The sequence below is a fragment of the Ooceraea biroi genome, chromosome 9 (assembly GCF_003672135.1).
Source record: "Ooceraea biroi isolate clonal line C1 chromosome 9, Obir_v5.4, whole genome shotgun sequence".
NCBI lineage: Eukaryota > Metazoa > Arthropoda > Insecta > Hymenoptera > Formicidae > Ooceraea > Ooceraea biroi.
In genome coordinates, this window is record NC_039514.1 from 8160284 (window position 1) to 8186822 (window position 26539).

Here is a 26539-nt window from a genome sequence, read left to right on the forward strand (position 1 = left end):
GAGTATCAACGTAGATTTCCTAACAGAAGAGTACCAGATAGATTTAAAGCAACGAATTACTAATTCAGTTACTGAGATGCAACAAAATTTTCAGGAATGTCGTACTGTAACAAATTCTGTACTACGTCGATGTCTAGCTTGTATCGATGTGCAAGGACAACATTTTGAAATACGTCACTAAATCATTGCGTAGATAATTTATATTTTTGTGAAAAAATCCGTTGTTACTTATCTGATATTTCTTTTCAATATTGGTTTATAACTTTGTAATAAAGCATTTCTAAGCAAACTCGATATAAGAATTTTTTCTTATTTCCACTAGTAGAATATGCTCCCGCAGTTTGTCGGTTAAAACCCGGGACACCCTGTATATATATATATATATATATATATATATAGTATACGGTTTTCAAAAGTCTATCCATGCATTGGTTGACCAATTTTATTCCGAATAAAAATAATCAGTTTTAGCACGTACGATCAATAATTGATGACTGCGTTAGTCTTGTTATTTTTCAGGCATACCGTGTGTAGAATATGTACATGCACGAGGTATGTACACGCGAGATCCACAGGAGAACAGCGATCAATATCTATATGAAAACTAGACAGGAAACGTATTACGCAAGTTGGACGCTTTTAGATTATGTAGTTGGAAACTGCGTGTGAGTAAAAGAGACGTGGGAGCACATGAAAGCTTTGCGAGAGAATGATACATCAATGTGCCGGTCAACTGAGCTCTTCGCGGGACGTATCTGCGTCGAATTGATGAATCACTGTGTAGCGAGTAATAAGAATCGAAAAGTAAGTCTCCAAATGGGATCGTTGCATTCGCGTTTCCTCTCGTGAAAGATTCGGCGCTAAAGAGTCGCGCGCATCGTCTCGCTAGTCATATATTTCGAATTATTTTTATTAAATCAAGACAATTATTCTGAAAGCCACGAGGGCCCGAGTGGCTCGATCCCAAGAAATGAGAATTTTCCTCCAATGAAGACGAACGTGACGGCGTATTGTCATTTGAAGGAGCGAGCGGCTAGATAACAGCCCGTCAGAATTAATTAATTTCACCGGCGCTTTTCTCTGGCTGCAACCTCCGTTTCTTTCAGCGTCGTCAGCTCTCCCCGGTCGCAAAGTACGACGCTACCGCATCTACGACGAGTTCTCCAAGCCATCCTCGCCGATTCGTCGGGCAAAGATTTTCCCCCGAGGTTTTCCCTCCGTGAAAATCGCGACGAACCGCGAAAAAGCGTGTCCGCCCGAGCGAGGTGATCGCGATAACTCCGTCGGGGTGCTCGACGACACGAGAGAAAATTCCCGTGAGATGATTTTAAAAAGTGGGCCGTACCAGCGGTCGTAGATAAAGAAAACTACAAGGAAATAAAAGAAAGGAGATAGATGGAAAGGGCTGACTAGGAAGGTCGGGCAGGAGCGGAGCTGGTGGGGAAAAAGAGAGAGAGAGAGAGGGAAGAGAGCGGAATAAAATTTGCATCGCAAAATCCTACCGTTTACCCCATCCCCCATCTCCCACTGCCGACCACCCTCTTTCACTCGGTGAAGATAGAGCGTCGAGCTATCCGTATATATGAGAGGGGGGTAATGACGGTACTCGGTATCCCGTGAAGAAAAGGAAGAGCGTCCATTTTGGACCAGCAGTACTCGCTTCTCTGCATCGTCGATCCTGTTTTGTGTCCTGCGTATAGGCATATTTGTTTTGCACGGACCATCGAAAGTATCGAGTGCACATAAAGGACCGGTCGGTTCCTCCTTCTTCCTAGTGCACTTCGTAAAACTCAACCCCCTCGCAATCTCTCGCTTGTTCCTGTCTTCAACTACGGGGCTACAGTTTATCCAAGTTAAAAGATAATTTTTCAGGTTTGAACGGTACGCATAAATCATTTAATACTCTCGCGTATCATGATGTGGTCCGCCGAGCTACCAGCGCCGTTCCAATATAACCGACGAATTTTTGTCACCTACTTTATCACCACTTGTTCGGCAATTCGGTCTCGCTTACTTTTACGGCGATTCGTCTTTCGTTTGTGCAAAGTGCCAATTTGCGCAAAGGATGCAATAATGCAGCGCTATTCCTTTTACCATGTTAACAAACAGGCAGCGTAACAGTTTCTGATCACTAACAAGGATACGAACTACTGGAAATGTATACAGCCGTTCGGTGCGATTGAAAATTGAAGGCTTTGGCTCGAAAGAAAAGGAGATTCTCATTTTATCCTACATTCAGTCTGCATGTTAAAGAGACGTTTAAAATGTAAATATCATTGGCGCGATGTATCGCTGTACAAGTCACGTCGTGTATATCTTCAGATATACGCCGAGACGAAACTTTAGTGCCGGATATAACTTTCCGCCGTGAATAAATCTCGGTCTCATCATAACATTCGCGCGCGTAACACGATACGTCGAGAATTTCTCATCTTATTTACATCGCGAGTACGATCGGCCGTGAACGTGCCGTACAGTCTCGTATCTAATTTTCTTTATTTCTCCCTTTAGGCGAATTTTGTAAAATCACGCAACCGTGCTACAATAGCCCCACGAGCGAGAAAACGGAGCGAACGTTATTGCGATGTCGTGGCCTCGGGGTGCACGTAATGCGATCTCTCCCGGACATTGCTCGTTAGTGATCGATAATTATAAATAATTAGTGAGGCGAGATGTGCCTCCTCCGGCGGTTGTTGCCTCGGTAAGAGCTCAGTATAACCGTAGATGTACTTTATCTTGAAAAAAGAGGTATGCTCGCGCGCGAGAGGCATTAACGATCCTCACGTGCCGAGAGGGCCACTCATTTCTCAGTATTGTGTCACTCCCAGTTTAAAACGCGTCACCATTATCCAGCTTGTTACTTGTGTGTGTAACTTAAAGCCAGAGCTTTATCCATTTCGTGTGTAATACGTATACTCGCCGAGTTTTGCTTGGTTTCGCTAAAAGGTGCAACGTGGTCCGATGACTTTCCATTCTCGAGCTCTCCATCGAGTATTCAAAGCAACCTATCCAGAGTTCCATTACAGGTTTCGGTGCATACGTATTGTCGTATCTTGCAAAAGTTCGTATCAACATACCGAGCGCGACACTTGTTCCTGACGGCTCTAGGGCCTCGTTCATATCCTGTGTTCATGCTTGGACGCGGCATGAGAAAATACACACAGAGTCCTTACGAAAAGAATGTCGGTATTATCGCTCACGCGATTCGATGTCAGGTTTTCAAAGAGATTTCCTGACGACAGCGCGGTACACCCAGCCTGCCTAGTGCTGTTAGATACCTCAATCGGGAAACGCGCGATTGCGCGAACGCACTCGACGCATTCAAATGCGCTGATATGCACCGGGTGCGTTCACCGGGTAGTTATTTCCCGAAACGTTGGAAACGTTGCCCAGATTGAACTAACGCTTAAAATTAATAATACTAACGCTAACGGGGGAAAAATAATTTCGCCTCCGGCGAGGTGTGAATAATGCATGAGGCGTGACGTGAAATCCGTGCGGCGTTGCAATTGCAATTGCAGCATATGGAAGGCGCGTACTTATGCGATATCCCATACGTGTACGTACCGTATACCGCGCGTGTACACGGTACGTACGCTCGCGATACAATTGCAGCTGCAGCAACGTGGATCCTCTCCCCCGAAAACGATCGCGTTTGCTAATAGCACCGTCGCAATTAAAGTTTCACGCGTCGCGGCACAGCGATGCCTCCGTTATTCGTCGACGACGACTCATATGGCCCGTTACGTAATCCGGGAGTGACGCGGATTATCCGTTGCTATCAGCGCAGTCTGACGCGACTAATCTCGCGTATAACGGTGACTTTTTTAACCAAGTGCCGGGTCGGGAGATCGTAAGCGATTTTATTTCCGTAGCAGCGACGTATATATAGAGGTCCGATTTGTCGAGCAAAATAGACCTCTTATCGTAGAGATTGTGGCAGCGTAAAATGAAGACGGAAGAGAGGGTGGAGAGGGAGGCGGAGAGCGCTATTTGCAAAAATGATAACAGATGCCTGCGCTACCAGCGCGTGTCAGCGCGATAAGAGTTCCGCTTTGCACGACAAATGCAAGTTCCAGCGATGATATTTCCATAAATATAACCGTAACCGTGTTGCCAGTGGCAATCGGTTTAATATATCGAAAGCGCCGTTTATATAGCTGTTGGCGAGAATAGAGAACGCATCGCATTTTATGTCACATTTGACAATTATCACATTTGCCACTAAGTGTCCTCGCCTCAATCGAAAGTCTCTCATTAAGCTACGGCTAGGAAAATACTCATTGACTCTATTGACCGTCGCAAAACGTTGCCAGAGTCATACGTGAGTGTCCACTTTATCGCTTTGACTTTGGCAACGGTCACTTGCTTACTTTTATTCGTCATCGATAAATTTACCTAGGCACTTAAGGGGGGAGCCTGCTTTAGAACGCTGAAAATAAGGTATATTTTACGAATTGTTTTTGGAGAAACTATACAGCGGATCATTATAAAATTTTTATGCATTTATTAGTACATGTTTAAAGATAAAAAAAATTATTTTTTGATTTGAATATATCGCTTGTAGAGGTCGTCCTGGAGAAATCTTAGTGCAGCCGCGTCGCCGGCATTGCAAATTGCTGAGCATTCTCCTGCCTCCAAATTTCGTCTAAACTGAAAAATTGAAATATGTTCTCGTTATTTATGAATTCCCATCGTCGATGAACCAAAGAGAGAAGAAAAAAGTTGAAAAGTGCCAAAATGGTGGAGCTTAGAACACAAAAGTACGATTTTTAGGCAAAGTTTTTAAACTTTTTCATGCAAAACTAATTGTTTAACTTAATGTTTTTATGAATATTAAAGGTTCATCGACGATGGGAATTCATAAATAACAAGAAAATATTTCAATTTTTCAGTTTGGATGAAATTTGGAGGCAGGAGAATGTTCACCAATTTACAATGCCTCCAGGACGACCTCTACAGGCGATATATTCAAATAAAAAAATAATTTTTTTTATCTTTAAACATGTACTAATAAATGCATCAAAGTTTTATAATAATCCGCTGTATAGTTTCTCCAAAAAAATTCGTAAAATTATACCTTATTTTCAACGTTCTAAAGCAGGCTCCCCCCTTAATGCCGTTCTAACGGACCAGTACGTGTTCGCGGTAACAGCCGGCATTATTTTCATGGAGCCTCGTTGCTCCAACCGCATGAGATTGACTTATCAATGATCGCGGGGTAACCGGGCGCTCCGATTACATTAAACTACGAATCTACGTAAGGGGAAAGTCGCGTTCGGGACGATGGCCGAGGAAATCGTCGATTGTCACAAATATCACCTGTAACATAATCAGTACTCGTCGAGCGAGCATTTGCAGCTCAGTCTACGGATGATTAACACGTATTACTCCGTTCTCAGGGCGTCGACGCGAAGCTGTAACCACCCTGCGACCATCACGATGCTAGGAACGTGCTTGATGACCGATGCGGTCAGGACCGCGGATAGTTAGTGATGAGGAGGAGTAAGTTATCGGCGTGCCGACGGCCCAGGTCACCAGTAACATGCCAGTCCTTGGTCCCAGCGCCGATCCAACTCCACTTCGAGGACTTCTGATCGCCGCTTTCGTCCTATTGTCCCTGCCGCGTTGTCGCTGCACGGATCTAGGTAAGTCGAATCCAAACTCCCGGACGCGTCATATCCGAGTTTGATGACTTCCGAAAAGTGCCGGTACTCCTTTGGCCCCTTCCAAGTTTCGTCGTTCCCTTACGATCTTTCTCACTGTCCCAGAGCGTACTGTCACCGCGCCAAGTCGAACGGTCGCGTTCGTCGATTGAAAATCTTCGACGAAGCATTCCGCGGAGACGACCACGGAACAAGTTTTTCTAAATTCCCTTTCCAAAGTAGAAGTGTGTGTGTCTCGCGAGTACGTCTGTAATTTTATTATTTCTCAAAAACGGAATCTCTCTCGTCTACGGATTAATTTGTCAAGATGATCCATCTCCTTTCAGTTGGCAAAATTGTTGGTAAGATTCTTAGTAAAATCGTAAAATGTAATTCTGTTACAGCGATCTCAAAGCATTACGTGCTAATAAAGAATTTTGAAAGAATAAGCGGTATCGAGCTTTTTCCTCCTCTCTTTTATTTTTGGCACCAACAGGATGGCGTGACAATCTGCTGTATGTCATGCTATGCTATACGTTTTTCTTTCTTTTCTCGGTGTGCGTACGCAATAATGCCGTACTGCCTACACACGTTCTGGTCTCATCGAGGCATTGTACCCTCGTAAATGAAATGTCAGACGCACGATGAATTAACAATACTATCTAATAGCTGCTCAGATGCGAGAAGAGCGAGCGGACCGTGTATTGTGCCGATCCGTTCTGTCATGCCGCTGTTCTGACTCTCACCGTTCGTTGTTTACCGCTCATCCGTTATATTTCTATGCAAATTAATTATCATTTGCAAGAGAAAGAGAGAGAGAGGACGCTGCGTCAAATCAAGTTAATTTTCAGAGTAGCTTGCAATTGTTGCCATATTCTTCGTCCTTTTTTTTATTCTTATATTCACTCACGGAAATCAAGACAATTTTTTAAGGTTACGATATATATACAGTAGAAAGAATTGCGAAAAATTTACATCAGATATTTGCATTTCAAGCTTCTATCTCGTATGTGCGTCAAATAATATCGAATCGTTATTAGATACTTGTATTCAATCTCATCATTTGTTATTGTCTTTCGACCATTTTCCCAATACTCGTACACGAATTAATGTTTTATTTAGATTCGAAATGCTAACAATTAATGCCGTCATAAATATTAACTATCAATTATTCGGTGTGGTTTGAATATATTTAAGCTCTTGGCAAATCGGGTTGTCAATCAAGTTACAAATCATTGAAATCGTTCATTACCCTGCACGTTGCGTGAAAACACATCGCGTCTAGGATATCCCAATATGTCAGGTTGACTTATCGCTTTAGGACATGACACCAAAGCTCGGGTTCATATCCGTTATCATCGTATACAATGCACGCGATACGACCTCTTGTACTTCAAGTACAAACGTTGCAGTACGGGATAATACGAATTATTAGAAAAAGTATTGCGCTTTGATATACGATTAATATTTAAAGTGTCGCGAATAAGTGACTAAACAATCGTTCCAAGAGAATAAAAAGGAACACGTAAAATCAGATCAGAAAATTGTCATTACAAATCCTCATAGACATTACATAGCATACGTACAATAATAATATACGTTATACTCTGTATGTTCGCTTTATATCATGTGTCTGCCTCGTCGGAAAGATACAATGCGATAGTTGATCAATTGCTGCAAACAACAACGAATATCCCGTTGGATAATTCTCGGACGCGAAACATCGGATGCACCGTGGCGGGATGGCTCGCGATATCCAGGTTGGTTCAATAATTACGACACGGTTCATCTCATTCGCACCATGTCGCATTAACGGATGCAGCATAAAGGCTGCCAGCTGCAAATATGATCCAAGTTGCGCGACTTGAATAGAAACTAGCACGTTTATTAGGCAATAATTTCATACGTGCGCCGCGAAAACGTAACGCTATTTTCCCGGCTTTTATCTCGAAAGTTTGTTAGAACGCGTCGCCTGATTGTCGAATTTCACGTATCTCTCCGCGTGTCTCTCCGTGATTAGTGTATCACTTGTTTTATTCAGGGTAAATCCATGATATTCAAGCACGCAATGCTAAACAATAAAAATCCCGAGATAATAAAAATATATGTATATGTATTAATAAGTAAACGGTCTGACGCTTTTATTTGCGTAACAATTTTTCCGCGATTATCAAGTAATGATGTAGTATATGATAGAGACCCATAATATCTCGTCACTGGATCAAATAAAAGAGCGATCTAAGGGAAATGTAATAAAGTCTAATAATAAGGGAAAAGCACGCAGACTTTTATGGAAGAATGAAAAGGACCCGGTTTGTAGCGCACTGGAAAAGTCATAACTTCCATTTGTAAAATTTTTTAATAAAACAGCGAGCACGCGACGGAAAGAACTTGTCCTAAATGGACCTCGTTAAATGAGTCATATACCATCGCCAACCACTTTGCGATATATATTAACTATCCTCTGTGGAAAAAGCGTTTGGCACAGTTTGCGAAAAATGTAGTTTCCTGATATTTATTTTATTAATATCCAGCAACCGTTTCATCGCGCGTTTGCAATAACGAGTATTCACATTTTGCTCCCATCCACGATTGATAACGTTGCAAATTTATATTTTTCTTTTCCATTTTTTTTGTATTGCTTACATTTGTAGGTACGTGTTGACACGGGATACGTGTTGCAAATACAATTGCCTTACCGATATCCACTTGATCGAATGTTTATCGAATTACTCCAGTTGTCGGGGAGTGCTCAGAATTTGTAATTTATCAATTCCGATTGCGCGAATCTGTTTGCATATTTTCAAAGAAAATAATGCAAATTATAAATAATAAATACTTGCAGATTGCGGTTAAATAATGTTTTATTTCGATATTAATTTTAAATCGGACATAGATTTTACATCGCGCTATACCGACACAAGCAGAATACGAAGTTTCTCCGTATGACGGACGGTAGGTGGAACGTGGAGGACAGTTACAAACCCAAAGCAAGTTTTGTTCGCGGTAATGCCGACTCATGGAGACCATAGCCGGCCGGTAGTAGCTCCGGAGGCTGAGCTAATCCCACGTCCGCTGCATTCTGCAGTTTTGAAACTTTCCGTCGTAACTGCACTGCCATAGTTTAAGCGTACTGACGTCAGGCACGACGCGCGTTGTAACGCGCAACAAGATATTGGCCGAACTGACTCTCGCTGATTCAACAATTTATCCCGTATGGGATAACACGTTACCCCGTCATTAAAAAATCGCCAATGCATCAACTATTATTATCAGAATATCCGACTACAATAATAATATGTGATTGTGCGGTAAATTCCTCTGCCAAATAAAATTAATTGCTCCACAATCCGATTGACTATAGCTGAATTGCTTGGTCGGGATAACGCTCAATCATCTGCTATCCGAAATTTTCACTCCCCGATGCGCGACGTTAACGAAATGGAGATTGATATTGAAGTTTGCCTAACACCATCGTGAATCGTTTCATTATAGGACAATGCGCTACAGCGCTGGGCATGGAAAGCGGAGAAATCCCCGATGAAGACATCTCGGCGAGTTCCATGTACGATCCCAGCCTTGGACCGAAACATGCCAGGTAGGAGAACAATCGTATCTGCGAAGCTGCCGTCAAGTTGCTCGATCGTGTTGGTGCACATCTAGCTTTTTCTCGCAAGCATCTATTCTAGTCCCAAGATCATTTATCGCAATTGCCTATTGCAAGCTTCTTATTCACGACCCTCTTAACATACCAGGGTCTCGATATCCCAACACTTGTCTGTTTCTCATTTAAATGAAATAATTACCATTCGAACTGTAACATCGAAATATTTTGGACTTGGGTAATGTAAATCGCGTGACTAGCGGAGGTATGTCTCGCGCACCGGCATTAGTGAACCTGCTACGTGGTTCACTTTATTTCTTATTATTTCTTATTACAACGCCGAGATTAAAATCGCTAGCCAGTATAGCGTTCGCCTCGTGCACACCTTGAGGTGTATTAAAATTTTAAATAACACATGGCCTCAAAAGCACGCTTATAAAACTCTCTTATCAGGAAATAAATTAATAGCGATTATTACGAAAAGGAAAAAGGAAATGTCGAAAATCCTTTAGGTGATAGGCGCTTTGCACAAATGACAAATCAATTTTGTAAAAAATGTCATTATTATTCCGATTATTATTTGATCGATAATGATTCTTTTAAGTTACGTTCATTAACTTAACTTGTCGATAATTATAATCATTTTTTTTCATACTCGTACTTTCATACTCGTGAAATTGAAGAAATTTTCGCGCAGTGGATGGGAAAAATCAAAATGTATCGGTTCAATGTGAATTTCATGAAATTGGAAATATCATCTACGTGCAAAGATACGATATTCGCATTAGCGAATACGGTATCTTCATCCTCTCATCATTAATAACGGGTTTCCTATCTAGAACACGTAGACCGCAAAAGCGAGCCGTGTGTCGAGTGGATCGATCTCGACAACGATACGCGACAATTTACGGTAGGCTCTTTGTACCCCACCGCGAAAACCGTGACGCGATTTCCGATAATAACCGGTTTCGTGTTTCGATACCCTCGTTAGGGTGCCACGAAAAACAACGTCGATGATGAAAAAGAAAAAAAAAGAAGAAGAAGAAAAAAATAGAGAGTTTGGACACACTTTTTGGGAGAATGCTGTCGCACTGAGATCGCTCATCTAACGTAGGCGCGCGTTCGGCAATTAAAAAATTTTAATTAAACCGCCGTATGCGACTGATCAGCCGTGACGTTTTAATTAACGATCTAGTCCGTAAATCAAAAAGCGGCCTACGCGGCAGCATATTTCGAGGTAGATAGCCCTTGTTGGAGAGTTACGTCCTTCGAGCAAGTCGTTACTGAGGAGTTTCGGGATACACGGCCGCACACACAGGTCCGGCACGATGTAATAGGGGATAGGAGGGTAGAGAGCGTCCGAAAGGGGGTCGGTGGTAGCGTCGGCGGCGACGGCAGAAGGGGGTGCGCGGAGCGCCTCGACCCCTACAAATTACCTCCAATTTCGTGTAAATTCCTCGTGCCTGCGTCAGCATAATACCTGTATTAGAACGCCCGGCTCCGGCTCTTAGGTGGCAATAAATCTGTATTAGAGCAAGGCGCGCTGCTCCCACTCGCAAAAGGGGTACGACACCCCGGGACCGGTTAATTTTTCAGGTCCGCGATTCGTCTACCACGTTGTCCACAGGGTCGCTCACCACACGTTCCAACGCCCGTCAGGTATTCGTTTCTACGCTTGTTATTTGTACTCTTCGGACATTTACACATTTATTTTTGCAACGCGGATTGCCAATTTCCACATGTACAGATTTTGATACGAGAGATCAAAAAGAGTCTTCGAGTCTTAATTAATTAAGTTAAATTAGTTTCGTTTTTACATCTTTATCTTTTACGGCGAACACTTTTTCCTCAGCTAATTTGGCGGAAGAAAACTTTTAATACTTTTAGCGGGTTTGCGTGATAGGTATACGTGGTACCGTGAAAGTGACAAAAACGCACCAAAGTAACATACGTATGCGCTACAAATCACGATTGTATAATTGGAGGTTTCTAGGTTTCCGGTTGATAATCACTTTAGAAGCTCTCGTCGCGCGATAAAATCTTTTCGGTGGCACGAAGCGTGAATGCTCGCGCGAAGACATTCGCGGTATACCACGGGCATCTTAGCCTTGAACCTAGTCTCAGCCGCGGTACTTTAGTAGCTGATGTTTATCGCGATACACATGTGCTATCGCACAATCCGCAAAGATAACGTAAAATGCATCACGCTAACGCACAATTATAATTATAGATTAAGGGATAGATTTCCATTGTGAGATTGAAATTGCCTTTGGGAAAACGGGGTGGAGAGAAAGAGAGTGGGAGAGAGCAGGGAGAGAGAGAGAGAGAGAGAGAGAGGGATAAAGGGCCCGAGTAAGATATTGCTCGAGCATGCGCTACTTGGTGGAATATGATACAACGTTATGCACGTAGCGTTAAAGCACTACATTTCAAAGTACACGCACTCGGGTTCTGGGCGCAACTGCGAAATTGCATCGCTCGACATTTTATTAGAGAGAGAGTTGCGACAAGGCAGCGCTGTGATATTTTAAAGTCATTGTTATCCGTTCCGCCGGCTGGATAAGTAGGATATACATAGTAAATAAATGCGGAAACGTAATTTCCGCGCGCATCTACGTAATACTTTTAACAAGCCAATTAGTTTTATACGGTGTTTCGTAAAATCCCTTGCAATACGCCACTTTGTTAAACATTGTAACGTGCGAGATGCATTACCATGATTTATACACGTATGTGTGTCTTGTATCTCCCGGTTTTGCAATTCTCATTTGTATTAATCTCGAGCGCCGAGATCTCAACGCGCATTGAATCACAGTTTCTTTTTCTTAATTTTTAATATACGTTTTACGGGATCGTGTGACGGTGACAAGATCGACGCAAATAACGATGCGAGGACAGACAATGGAGGAGGAGCAGACATAGGACAAAATAGGACAAAAGAACGAAGAAGGTTGGGAGGACGCGGGACGGCGCGTCCACGCACAAAGAGACACGATCGATAAAGGCCTGGACAGAAGAAGAGTGCCTCTGGACGTAGCGTACCGCTAGGTGCAACGAAAAAGTTTTTCGTTGTGTATGTGGCGTTGGTGACCATTCATATCGCTTTAGAGTTGGCACGAGAAGGAGGCGTGTGCGAGGTGGCAACTCGACGTAAGAAGCAGGGATCGAGCGAAATCTAGAAACGAGGAGGAAAAGGATACGAGAAATGGGGGCGCAGAGGCCCCCCAGGCGTGACAAGCCGAAATCTTCGACGTGCGGAAGAAGCAATAGGGGAAGAGGGTAAAGGATCGCAGGCAAGGGGAAGCCAGAATCACGCGGACATAAACTGTCCTACGCCGTTACGTGTGCTTTCAACAGCCGAAGCCGAGGAAAAATGGTGGCCATATTCTTCCAGGCTTCGAGCTTGGGCTATCTTCCACTTTGTTACGATTCGAAAACCCCGTGCCTCCGGTAGCTCTCTCGTTTCGGTGATTTATGGTAACCACCATCCTCTCCTCCGCTCGCTCGCGGAGCGTTTCCATGTTTCCTTTTTTCTCTCGCGTTTGTATCGCTTGTGCAACTGTGTCATTGCCGTCATCACCATCGTCTTCGTCGTCGTCTGATGGAACAGGCACTCGGATGCGTTTCATATCGCGACTGTCAAAATGCATCGCGCGAGTTTCGTGGCGTAGGCCTCGCGTTTGCGTGACAAAGTACTTTTGCGCTATAAATCTTCGGGAACTGCAGAGGTTGCACAGTCTTGCGCGCGTACTCTCGAGCAACAGCGACTCTGCCTTGCAACATTCTGATATCCACAGTTCCGGCAATCCATTCTTCCGGGATCCTAGCCAAGAACAGTGGAATTCTTCTGATAAACGAAACAGGCATGCACTACACGATACGCTGTATTTACGTGCGACATGCGCGAAACGGACTTTTTGGCGGTTAGAGATTTGTGTCCCGGATGCATCTTGCAGAATGTTCAAAAGTCGATACGGTTAACGATCGGTGAACACAGAGAGTTAAAGACAGAATAGAGCGAGACTTTCATGGAATTATCAGCCAGATATTAGGCATGTCTTATCCGTTTGCGGTAAAACTGCTGCATCTCAATAGTTTTTGATTATATTTTTTCGCACAAGGATAATGTGCCTCTTTGTGGAAGGTTTTTTAACGTATATAAAAACATGTTGTTCAACATCTTTCCGAGATACTTGTGACGATCGCACGAAAATATCTCGCATCACGCGATTTAAAATATCAGTGCAAGAGGCGTATCGCGATATCGAATTTCCATGGAGAAGTTCGGCAGTCGATCTGCCTCAGAGAGATATTATTCTGTCGTATGCGAACCGGGGAGAACGTGGCGATAACGAAAATCTATTTCGCCGCTTCCGCGTTTCGTGTCGAGCGTGTGAACGTGCTCCCTATATTTAGTCGCACACACGGACGCCTCGTGTACGTGCAAACCCACACCCCGTTGCGCGTAATACACACGTATATAGCCACACGGGGCGTATATATAGGTATATATATATATATATGCATTTATGTGCATACGATACCTCGGTATGTGTATGCGCGCGTCCACGTGTGTGTACGCGTGCATCGGCACGGGCATACACGGGCACGATTTTCAGTCCCGCGATTCATCGAATATCAGCGAGGTTGACATATCGGGACTTTCTATCTCTCTCTTTCTCTCTCTCCCTCTCTCTATTCCTCATACTGTCAGGAAATCGTGAGCAACCGAAACGAATTCTCCGTTAACGATCGCGGAGATTCGCGCATGAAATCGTCACTGACGCGAGCGTTCACTCTCCTTTCGCGCTTTACCGGGGTGCTTTCGCACGATTGTCGATGAGCGTATTTCAATTTTCCAATCTACCTTCACGAACAAGATCTTTCACGTGCAAGTGTATATCCGATTGCTTTACCTCAATGCGCATTATATTATACAGATACGTTTATTTTCTCCCTGTCGCTTGTGTAAGATCTGGAAAGATAGTCGAGACTGACAGGTCGTATAGAGGATCAGAATGAAAAACAAGTTGATCACAACAGTAGGAGTATTGGCCGTACAGCCTAAGACCTAGGCGTGTGAATCAGGGATCCCGGAGAGTTCGAGTTCAAATCTAAGGCAGTCTCCTAGTTATTTTTTGCCTCTTACAATTCAGAAGTGGGATCAAATCCGCTACCCCTCGAAGACAGTTGAGATTCATCCGCTACCCCTCGAAGAGGAGGGAGTTGAGAAGCAGCTGGCCGGTAGTGAAGCCTGAACATGGAGGTCGGGATGGACTCAGAGGAGTGAACCAACATGGAGATTGGGAAGGACTCAGAGGAGTGAACCAACATGGAGATTGGGAAGGACTCAGAGGAGTGAACCAACATGGAGGTTGGGAGGGACTCAGAAGAGTGAACCAAAAATGGATGTTGGGAGGGACTGAGAAGAGTGAACCAAAAATGGAGGTTGGGAGGGACTCAAGTGGAGTGAACCGACGATTTGGAGACATTCGGGGACGAATGTAATATCAGGCTGGCCGAGCTGTAAGATCTGGAAAGATAGTCGAGACTGACAGGTCGTATAGAGGATCGGAATGAAAAACAAGTTGATCACAACAGTAGGAGTATTGGCCCTACAGTCTAAGACCTAGGCGTGTGAATCAGGGATCCCGGAGAGTTCGAGTTCAAATCTAAGGCAGTCTCCCAGTTATTTTTCGCCTCTTACAATTCAGAAGTGGGATCAAATCCGCTACCCCTCGAAGAGGAGGGAGTTGAGAAGCAGCTGGCCGGTAGTGAAGCCTGAACATGGAGGTCGGGACGGACTCAGAGGAGTGAACCAACATGGAGGTTGGGAGGGACTCGGAAGAGTGAACCAAAAATGGAGGTTGGGAGGGACTCAAGTGGAGTGAACCGACGATTTGGAGACATTCGGGGACGAATGTAATATCAGGCTGGCCGAGCTGTAAGATCTGGAAAGATAGTCGAGACTGACAGGTCGTATAGAGGATCGGAATGAAAAACAAGTTGATCACAACAGTAGGAGTATTGGCCCTACAGTCTAAGACCTAGGCGTGTGAATCAGGGATCCCGGAGAGTTCGAGTTCAAATCTAAGGCAGTCTCCCAGTTATTTTTCGCCTCTTACAATTCAGAAGTGGGATCAAATCCGCTACCCCTCGAAGAGGAGGGAGTTGAGAAGCAGCTGGCCGGTAGTGAAGCCTGAACATGGAGGTCGGGACGGACTCAGAGGAGTGAACCAACATGGAGGTTGGGAGGGACTCAGAAGAGTGAACCAAAAATGGATGTTGGGAGGGACTGAGAAGAGTGAACCAAAAATGGAGGTTGGGAGGGACTCAAGTGGAGTGAACCGACGATTTGGAGACATTCGGGGACGAATGTAATGTCAGGCTGGCCGAGCTGTAAGATCTGAAAAGATAGTCGAGACTGACAGGTCGTATAGAGGATCAGAATGAAAAACAAGTTGATCACAACAGTAGGAGTATTGGCCGTACAGCCTAAGACCTAGGCGTGTGAATCAGGGATCCCGGAGAGTTCGAGTTCAAATCTAAGGCAGTCTCCTAGTTATTTTTCGCCTCTTACACTTGTTAAGTTGACGCAACGTGAGACGAAATATTTTTTATTCGGCCGAATTTCGACGAGTCGCGTTGCTTCCGAATGTGCTGTCGCAGCACTTGAGCAACCGTATACACGTGTACGACTGAGATAGCGCTTTACTTAGCAATGGCAAAGTGCGAAGAAATCTTCACGAGGGATATATCCTTGCTCTGAGACGGACGTACAACTGGTGCACGAATCGCGAAACTTTCTTTCTCAAAACGAGAGCTTGGGTTTACGCGTGTTGAAAGTTATATCGCAGCATGTTGCTTCGTGAAACAGGAATCGCGGCACGAAATGTCAAAAAGCGGATCTCTCTCGACTCGATAATATCACGCTTAACTGATTAAATGTACTTTTGTAATTAGATGTAATCGCGCGCGCACGGTCGTTTGCGAAGACGCCATTCCACCTTGTTTCGACTCGAGTATCACGTTTGGGCAATGCTGGAAACAGAAAAGAACGCTTTTTACGACCCGTCTGAAGGTGGCCAGTCGATACTGATCAGACGCACGTACACGCGCGACGACAACAGTTGTTAAAACAATGCCGGCCATTATATACAAATATAGGCACCTAGATTCGTTAGCAGCGAGCCCGATTTTTCATATCTGGACATTGAGCGCTGCCGTGCAGTTAGAGGAAACTTTTCATTTCTCGTTGTTTCGAAAAATCACGAAGCGAGTTGAACGAAACTCTCACTAACGACCGCCGTGCGGCGCGCTGGATATCGATACATTCGCTACATGACTCGAAGTTTTAGATTCGTTGACAATGCCGAATTCTGTCAGCGTAGCACAACGAAAAAAACGTTCGGCCGCTTAACATGACCCGCGAGACAAATATTCGTCCGAGATAGTTTCCGGTCGAGGCGAATTGTGCGGGCTGTCGGCGCTGAAATATGATCGCGCAGACAATTTTCATCGCCATTCCAAGCGATGCCATGTAGGTTTTGCAGAAAAGTTTCTAAATTGTTGCCGATATTAATGTTCTCTTGTTGTCCGTTGCGATAGAATCGCCACAGGGTTGATCCAGGCGTTATTATTTATGCAAGCCGCGCGCTGGACGGCAGCTGAATCATTGTGCGCTGCGAGCGATTGAAAATTGCTACCGAGGATATCTGTCATCGAAAACCTGACAATGGGACTGATTTTTGAGAGTGAAGGTAAAGTCGAAATAAAGAATGATCTCGATCGTCTTGCGTAAAGATTGGGAATACGCGTATGCAATAGTAAGGGAATAGTTACGATATGATGCGTTCAAAACGTGCGGTCGAAACGTGTCAATCCCTTGAGTGTCAAGAAAAACGTTTGTGTGTCAAGGATGCTATCAATGACATAAACTTAGAAATATAAAGTAAGTCACTTTTCCGGGGTTTTTTGTGGTGCTGATCAGGAATTTAAGGTCAGAATTCCAAAATTCAAAATGACCGACCCAATATGGCGGACTGAATATTTGAAAATTTCGACTTTTTTCGCTATCTGTGCATGAACTTTTTTATGTGACAAATTCCTTTAAAAACTTTGGAATTAAGGGTTTTTGAGGTCGCTGATTATGAACTTACAGACCTAGTAGAGCGTTCCAGAGATGACGATCTCAAACACCTTCAAAATCAAATATAGATATCCATAAGAATAACATAAATTTTATTTACATTACATCCGCCATTTTGGATTTTAGAAAACCCAAACTACCGGATACCAATTTTTATGAAACTTGGAAAAATTTTTTACATTATTATCCGCCATATTGGATCCGTGATCTTCAATTTTTAAAATCTGATATCAAATTTATAATCAGCGACCTCAAAAACATTAAAGTATGCATTATCAGTTCAATTGCTGCACTGCAAAAGTGATTTATTGGCGTTATGAAATATGTGGATTTTTCCGTCATGAAGCACTTTTGGCCAGTTTTATTTTGGCGGATTTTTCCGTCATTGACACTCAAGGGGTTAATAGTCTCAACATAAATTCATTTCAATGCGTTAACAACGTCTGTTCCTTCATTGAGGTCTATCCATTATTGTACATCCGAGCCACGAATAATGATATATTATAATTCAAGTGTTATCGTGGTATACGCAACAAATAAAACGCATCGTTTTACATGATTTCGATCGTAACGATCCTAAGGGGAAATATACGAGGTACATTACAAGGGACTTTAAAGGAAAGTGATCAAGCACCGTCGAGGCGTCGAAAATGGGATTGTCCCATTTGCAGATTGAGTTTGACTGCTCGAGGGCGTCCCACGGGATCGATCCGGATGTATCCTGACTCTCCCTACTATTTACTCGCACTTAAGCAAGAGCGGCGCGATAAGACGATGCACGCATTATAAATGTATATGTCATTACCGTTTTATCACATTTATCGTCCTTAACGTCAGACTGAAGGATTCTCGATCAGTGTTCTTAAAAACATCGTTAAAAGAACAACGTGAAACGTGATTAATGCAGTATGTTCGACTTTAACTACAAACAATGCAATGCGCTTGAAATATTATACATCATATTGACAGCTGGGTTTAATATAAGATTAAGTAAAGTGTTAATTCAACATGATTGATTATTTTAATCAAAGCGGACAAAATATTTCAAGTACTTTAATGAAGAAGTTTTAACGAAGCTTACAGTTCTCGGAAGAACGGTAAATTGAAATAATTAAAGTCGGAGAAGCTTTTTAAATAACACAATTTTGTTGAGGAGAGAGAGAGAGACAGAGTCATATATATTTTTATCTTTTAATTAAGTTATCCACAATGGAAGTTTATTGATGAGTCGCGAAATCGATACGAACGTTCCTACAGGATAATCTCAGAGCGACGAATCATATTGTGCGATAACTAAGACTTTCAATCGTATAATCAAGCACGTTCTTCCGGGGAAAACTCTTCTCCGAGATCAGGTTTCTCAGTGAAATATCGCTAATTAACTATCGCTAATTAAATAGCGTCGACTGCTGTTATTGCTGTTTAACAATCGGTCATCTTTACATTTCGATTATGTGATTCTTACGCTTAACGCAAGTTCCGTGTAAATATAGAAAATTGTTTGAAAAGAATTATGTATCACAATGCGTTCATTATGAATTCTTTTGCGCAATTGGGCTCACTTTCAACATAGGACAATAACGGGTAAACCTGAAGAAAAGGGGAGCAGTCTCCGATGACCTTGACCTTGACATATATTATAGAGAACACATTCCTGAGTGACCTTCAAAAGGTTTTAGCCGTCGCTCGTTGTTTATTAAAAAGTTATTAACAAAAAAGTTTAATGATTTTGCACGAATTTTCAACTGTCCACGCAAAGCAAGAACATGATATTGACATATATTACAAAGGTCACCTTCCCGAATAACCCGCACTAGGTTTCACCCGTCGCTCGTTGTTTGTTAAAAAGTTATTAACAAAAGAAATTTCGAAAATGTAGTAGTTATTTTGAATATTCAAAGACATAAACAACGAATATGTACATGAACGAAGGAAGGAAAGTCATTTAAAGCAGTGAATCGTTACTATTTAGAATAGTTTGTTTTACTATAAGTATTTACAAAGTATTCTCTGCTTTAACCTAAAGTTTGGTAATTATTTACAATAAGGCCTTTTCCGAATTTCGATTTTTTTTGGCTTTTTGATAAAAATCTTCGTTGTGGCTCTAACATTGATAATCAATCGGGGGAGCCCGCAAAATATACACCCTTCATATTTTTTTACAATAACTATTTTTTTCCAACATAGTTTTCCGGATCTTCGGCAAGATTATAATTTTCGTGGTCCCAAAGTTTGACAGTGGATTCTTATAGGATTTTGGATGGGAAAAAAGAATCTGAAAGTTTTAAATCTCTATTAGTTTTCGAGATATCGATTTTTTCGTGTAATTATATATATTAGGAGAAGCAGCTGCGATCATGTTCACTTTAACATATGTTATAGAGGACCCTAAGTAACGTACAGAAGGTTTTACTCGTCTGTCATTGTTTATTAAAAAAGTTATTAACAAAAGAAGTTTAATAATTTTATACAAATTTTCCACACGAATGGAGATCCACGCGAGAGGGTGAGAATCCCTCAAGGAGCCCCGGACACATACGCATCGTTTTCAGCCCGCTTCGCGGGAGGGCGGGGGGCAGGGGCTTCGCCCCTCCCCCCGCCAGGTTCCGTCCCGTGTAATAGGTAATCAAAATAGGTCTGTTCTTTTTAGCTGCACTGCTGAACTAGTGCAGTTAGAGTGAAAGAAAGTATATTCGTCTCATTCTAACTAACTGCACTAGTTCAGTAGTGCAGCTAAAAAGAACAGATCTATTGTGATCACGTAGTACACGGGACGGAACCCGGCGGGGGGGGGGGGAGGCGAAGCCCCTGCCTCCCGCCCTCCCGCGAAGCGAGCTGAAAACGATGCGTCTCTGTCCGGGGCTCCAGAGTCGGAAAATATAACCTAACCCAACCCAACCCCGTTTTTGATTCCCGCTTTTGAATCCCGCGAAAACGGTGAGGAGGAGACTCTCCTTCAGTATTATCTATTTCGAAACTTCTTTTGTTAATAACTTGTTAATAAACAACGAGCGCCGGCTAAAATCTTTTGAAGGTCACTCGGGAGGGTCACCGTTATAACATATGTAGAGGTCAAGGTCATCGGAGACTGCTCCCCTTTTCTTCAGGTTTACCCAATAACGTTGCACGATAAGCGCGTTACTCCGAAATGTTATTACCATTTGCGAACGTTTTAATATCGATGGTTCGACATTCCGGATCTGTATGGTATCATCTCGCGCTCTATCCGTCCTTCATTCTTTCCACGATGGTCCTATCCTATTCGCTTCGGTGTTGCAGCGCGTAGGAAAAAAGGAAAAAGCTCGCGCTCGCGTAAAATCGGACAGGCCAGTCGGAATTTTCACGGATCATTTGGCTGATGGCATATTCGGCAGCGACATTCCTGGCATATTCGATAACAATGCCGGCAAGCTCGGAAGAGGGAAGGAATGACGCTCGTGTGTGGATGAGCGCGCGAATATACGCGTCATATGCGTCGTTCTTTCTCACATCGGCACGCTATAACCCGCCCTGCTGAAGCGTGTCCCTGTGTGCGCTCGCTGCACATGCAGTCCATGATGGTCCTACGTGTTATCTGAAAAGCTCGATCAAGCGAATAGACCGTGAGGACCAGGTCACCTGTGAATCCGTTTCAGTGACGGCACATAGGATCACAGTTCGATTTGGAAAAATACTTTTGAATCACGACAGCGACAGCGTGCCTAACGCGGCTAAACCTGCTTTATCTCTTTATCCCGACGTAGTTAGTCGACGTTGGACAAGACGGCATCAAGATAATTGTGTGTGTGTGCGAATGATGGAAAATCTGATGACCAAAGTTGACGAAAACGTAGAGATCTCATGGAAACCTATCTGTGAACTTGAATCACGTATTAAGGCATGATGTTTAGTAAAAGGTTTTGATTATTCGAGGACACAGCGTAAGAACACAATCGAAATGTAGAGATGACAATCATGCATCTTTTAGAAAGCGCTCGCCCCACATTTGCGTAATTCCGTTCTTTTGCCCGAAAGCACAAAAGCCTTTCACTGACGCCGCCGAGTCTCCGCAATCTAGGTAGAAACATTTGTTTCCAGACGAGTCCGCGTCGCTCGCACAGAGGCCGTTTTTGTCTTCCACTGTGTGTGGACGTAATCGTTTTGCTCATTTCGCGTCTAATTAGCGTGAGGATTAGCCTGAAAATACGTAAAATGCCACTGCGCACTGCCACTTTTATTCGTTTCGCGTTTCTCTTCACAGTCTCCCCGTAAACGTAATAACGGTTATCATCGAAATCGCCATATTACGGGAAAATTTAATTAGTTTTTACCAGACATTCAAAGCGACGCGGACGGGGAGAGTAAAGCTCGAAGTAAAACTGGCCACGCCAAGGGATAATAGAAGAAAACAAGCGAGCTCGTGTGCGCAGCCTGAATATAAATATGCCTTAAAGAAGAAGTTGAGGGTGATTGGCGCGCGCAACGTTTTGTTGCACCTGGAAAATTCAAGCTTTCCGAGTGAAATCAGATGTAGCTATCGTGAGATATACGTATGTACATAAGTACCTGTGTGCGCGCAGACGTGTTTGGAATAACGATCGTGACTTTCGATTCGCGCTATGAAAAATTATGATTACGACAGCGTACGCAAGGAGAATGTAAATCACAAAAGGATTTTATCGATCGTAAGTAATTCGACTCCGCGATAGTATCTCCACATTCAATATTTACCGTGCGTACGTTATACCTGTACATAGGTAACATTCGCGAATGCACGTGGCATATTCTTGCATGCTAATGACTGGAAATTGCCCGCCTCGCGTGAATTTTCTCTGTTTATCGTGATAAAATAATAATCTTAATTGAATGAATCACATGAGTCGGACGTTTTACAGAATTACGAGAGATACTCGGGAAAGCGAGGAGCGATTGAAACTCGCAAACGCGACGGCTGAATTGGGGGACTGAATTTAACGCATCAATTTGTTAATAGCCATGGAAATATCGCGTAAAAGGCAACTGGGTTCTATGGCCGAATGACGCGTTCCACCCTTTTTTAGCCGAATGAAACAATGGAGGCATATCTACGCTACGCGTTGCAAGATATTGTCGCGCGGAAATTATTGCGAGCTAACGGGGATGCCAGCCACCTCCGACTTTGGTCTTGTTTCACCCTCCTGTTCGCCGTGGCCCACTTCCAAATAACAAACGTGCACCGTGCGCGAGGTGCGGCGTGCGGCGGTAACGATCGCGGGGATCATTAGCAATGCTAATGCACCTTTCGACTGATGAGGTGGCGTAATGCCTCTGGTCGACCCATGGGCAGACCTCTCTCTCTCTCTTAATGCATTTCTCGAGGAGACTACTTTGGAGTAACCGCGCCATACGATGGCTAGTCGGTTCGCTGCCGTAAATTGTACCGAGGAGACTATTGGCTTTCTATTAGGATCGCCCTCCACACCTATTTTCGGAGAAAGCGATCGATACCACGGTGATAATCGCGCCGCATATGCATCTTTCTGTTGCTTGAAATCCCTCGTGAAATTCCCGAGAAAATTTATATTGCCAATCTAATATTCAAACAATTCTAAATTATATTGTATGTCCAATCTCACTTTATATATTCGGACGTCACAAAAATGCTAAAGATATACGTTATATTACATGTTTTACAAGCTGCAGTCAACGTTTCCGATGCTGCAATAATAAATTATTCCAATTATAAACTGTGCCAATTTTCTTAGTCGATAGACCGATTAAATTTAATTGCCATGATAACGATTCGCAGTTACAACGATACACCTTCCCGGCGTATTTGACCAACTTGTTACGATTGGCGTCCATAAAAATCTATGAGAGTTTCTGATTAAGTACTTTACTTTGTGAATTAAAGGATTCTAAACAGTACATTTTCGAACTCACATTCACGTTCCTTCGTTTAACAACGAGGCCGGCCGAGACATTTCCGCGCCATGAATCCCTCTGCTTCGAAGAAGGCACGTAAGGGAATTTTTACGACTCCCGGAACGCCGTTTCCTTTTATTTTTACGTCCAACTTGCGAAGCATCTGGAAACGTTGATAGTACAATTAACCGGCACAAGTGCTGCAGCACGGTCAATATTGTATGTACATCACCAAAAGTCACTTCTCCAAATATGATAACAAAATAATATTTGGAGAACCATCGTATAATAGAATCTGCAGTAATTTTATTCTCATATCCTTTCAACCAAAACTGAGAATTCGAAAAAGTTTCCGTTTTATTGACGTCACATTGATTTTATAATAAAATGTATTGGTATCTCTGAATTAGCACAATTCAACTTATTTTATATGAAAAATCAAATTACAATCAGTTATCGCGAATTGGAAGTTGAACAGAAAATGGCGATCATGAATAAACGTGGGTAGAGAGGAGAGAGGGAGAGCGTCATTGTCGATGTGCACCCGACCAGATAACGGTGAATAGAAATTTCAATAAATCAACCGCGATTCGCGCAGCAAATAACTAACGTATTGTGTTATAAAACAATTCGTTTTGTTGAAAATGTTTAGCCATGTGAATTTTCCATCAGGGCAATCAGTATTAAGTTATGGAAAATTCCAAATTTTTTCTCGCGATTAAATCCTCGTTGGTAGTCACGGATGATAACTAGCGGATCATCAAGGCACTCGTAGTAGTAGGAGAAAATGCATGATTGCGAAATTTACTGGAAGAAAATCATGTTTATTGAATCGAGTAACTATTACGGATACCACATTTACGGATTACCATGTTGTAACGCAAGGTTACGGAAGAGGGCTTGCTGGAGCCAGGACATTGCTAACAGCATTGCTGCCTAATTAACCGCAAACGCTTTCAGTGGGTTTCGCCTGGTCTATTGTTTACATGCGGGCATGCCATCTATGTGTATAGCAATCCTCCACGACTGAACCAGCTGAAATATTTCCATGGTGATCCTCCCTCCCTCCCTTTATGACATAATAGCGCGTATGGATATACGTATTTCAATGCATTTCACCCTGTACGTGCTCGTGTCACGATGCGTTGGAAATAACGTCCGATCTTACATGATTATACAGATTATCAATTTCTATGCAGTCACGTAATTTTTCACAATCATTACTTTTATTCTCAGAATCTATCGATCACTTTTCTCGAGACTCTTTTTTCCATTTTGCACGTGCTCCAATAGCCAAAATGAAAAAAAAATTACTTCCATTTTCCTCTGTCCACAAGAAGCTGCTATCACGATAAAAGCTTCGGTGTAAAGTAAGTGATTCATAATCAATAACCGCGCGAACCTCGACAATCTCGACAAGGTGGCGTGCTCAGATTCAAAGATCGTCCGTAAATCAATCGCCACATCATTAATTTACACGCAGGCGGCCGTTGGTCTTGAAAAGAAAGCAGAACGGAAGGTCCATTAATTACATCATCCACATAATGAATTCACGGTAGTCAAAGCGGACGTATCTCTTTTGCTTGGATATATCAGTTTTACTGTTTTGTCTTTTTCTCGAGTGTGCGATTACATTATGACTCGCTCACAGTTGACAAAGCATAACGTGCTCATGTATGTATGTATTATATGTCGTGTCTACTCTACGTGCGCGTGCTTCGCCCGTCTCCACGCGACGTACCTCCCGCAAGAACGGCCGTAATAACTCCCAGTATAATTCCTCCGTTTCTCAGGCTACGGCAAGACAAGGGCGGCGGCGCTTGGTGCCCGAAAAATATGGTGACCAAGGAAGGCAAGGAATACTTGGAGGTGAATCTGCACACTCCGCGTTTATTGACGTCCACTAGAACGCAGGGCAGATTCGGCAACGGTCACGGGGTCGAGTATACCGAGGAGTACTTTGTCGAGTATTGGCGACCGGGGTTCAACAAGTGGGTGCGATGGAGGAATCGGCGCGGCATGGAGGTAGGTACCATCTGGCTAGGTCATCGATCGAATCGCGCCCGAGATTTCTTTCCTGGGGACCGTAAGATGGAATTGACTGCATGTCTGCAGATATTAAGTGATTCCTTGGATTTCTCCATCTGTACGCTCTGCGAAGAGACGTAGTTTTGCATTTGAAATACACATACCTTTTACCGGTTTATCGATTAGCAGCTAACAATTGATTCGTTTATTTAAAGTATCGAAATTTTACATATTTTTTAACACGTTGCACGTTTTACCGACTTTCGACAGGAAATGCAATAACAAATAATCAGACTTTGCTCGAGTTTCATTTTGAGTTTGATATGTTAAATTTAAGTTTTCTCGATTATTTAAATGAGTTTAATGCAAGAATTGTTACGCGGCAAGAATTGAAGATCGAATATTGAAAAATTGCAAAACGAGAGAAATTTATTTTCCGCCAGTAAATTACATAATTTGATGTCGCATTGCGAAGATAGATTACTTGATATAGCTGTATTTAAATATAATATCGTCGTATCTAAAAGCAATTGAGCTACGCTAATCTTCGGTACGTGTCATTGCGCTATATGTTTATTAGTCAATGCGCATACATGTTTGTTATTTTAACGCGACAATATCTATATATCCGAACATCTGCCGAAATCTTTTCACGTGTGAGTATAATATAGCCAGAAATTAATTATCAGATATTAATAATTTGTATTTCATTTTGTACATATAATACATGTGTAGATACATATTGAGGGGAAATTATCAAATTCTATGCGAAATGGCTCGATTTCCTGTATTTAACACGGGTCTTCTCCCTTAACTTATCGAACACGTTACAAATTAATGTCTAATCCGCAAATATCGCAATCGGTTTCACCACAACGTTAAAAATGTAGCGTGGTGGTTCCAGCGTAATTTTATAAAACAAACGCGAAATGTGATATTTTGTAAGTATAATCATATATAAAAATTTAATGGAATATAGTATTCCAAATACACTTTTTTCTTACTTTTTATAGCATTTATATTATATGCGGGTCACTATTTTTGGTTTTACCTGGTCACGAATTATGGTATTAGATATACGATATTATAAAATTCATAATTCATTTATATGATATTTGTGAATGTATCGCTATTTTATTTCTTTAGGGAACGCGTCATAAACAATTTAGATATTGCCTACGTGAGAACCTCTGTCCCGGTTGAACAGCCATTACTGGATGCGACGTGTTA

The 26539-nt window shown here is 42.7% G+C and overlaps 1 protein-coding gene across 1 annotated transcript in view; it reads left to right on the forward strand.

The window, feature by feature from the left end:
* LOC105278910 (discoidin domain-containing receptor 2) overlaps positions 1 to 26539 on the forward strand; it is a 178399-nt gene that overhangs the window by 88780 nt on the left and 63080 nt on the right. Inside the window, exons 2-4 of the mRNA XM_011338353.3 lie at positions 5403 to 5648; positions 9141 to 9243; positions 25075 to 25306. Of these exons, the coding sequence (XP_011336655.1) occupies positions 5546 to 5648; positions 9141 to 9243; positions 25075 to 25306 (438 nt within the window). The 5' untranslated portion in view covers positions 5403 to 5545. The remainder of the gene's footprint in view (positions 1 to 5402; positions 5649 to 9140; positions 9244 to 25074; positions 25307 to 26539) is intronic.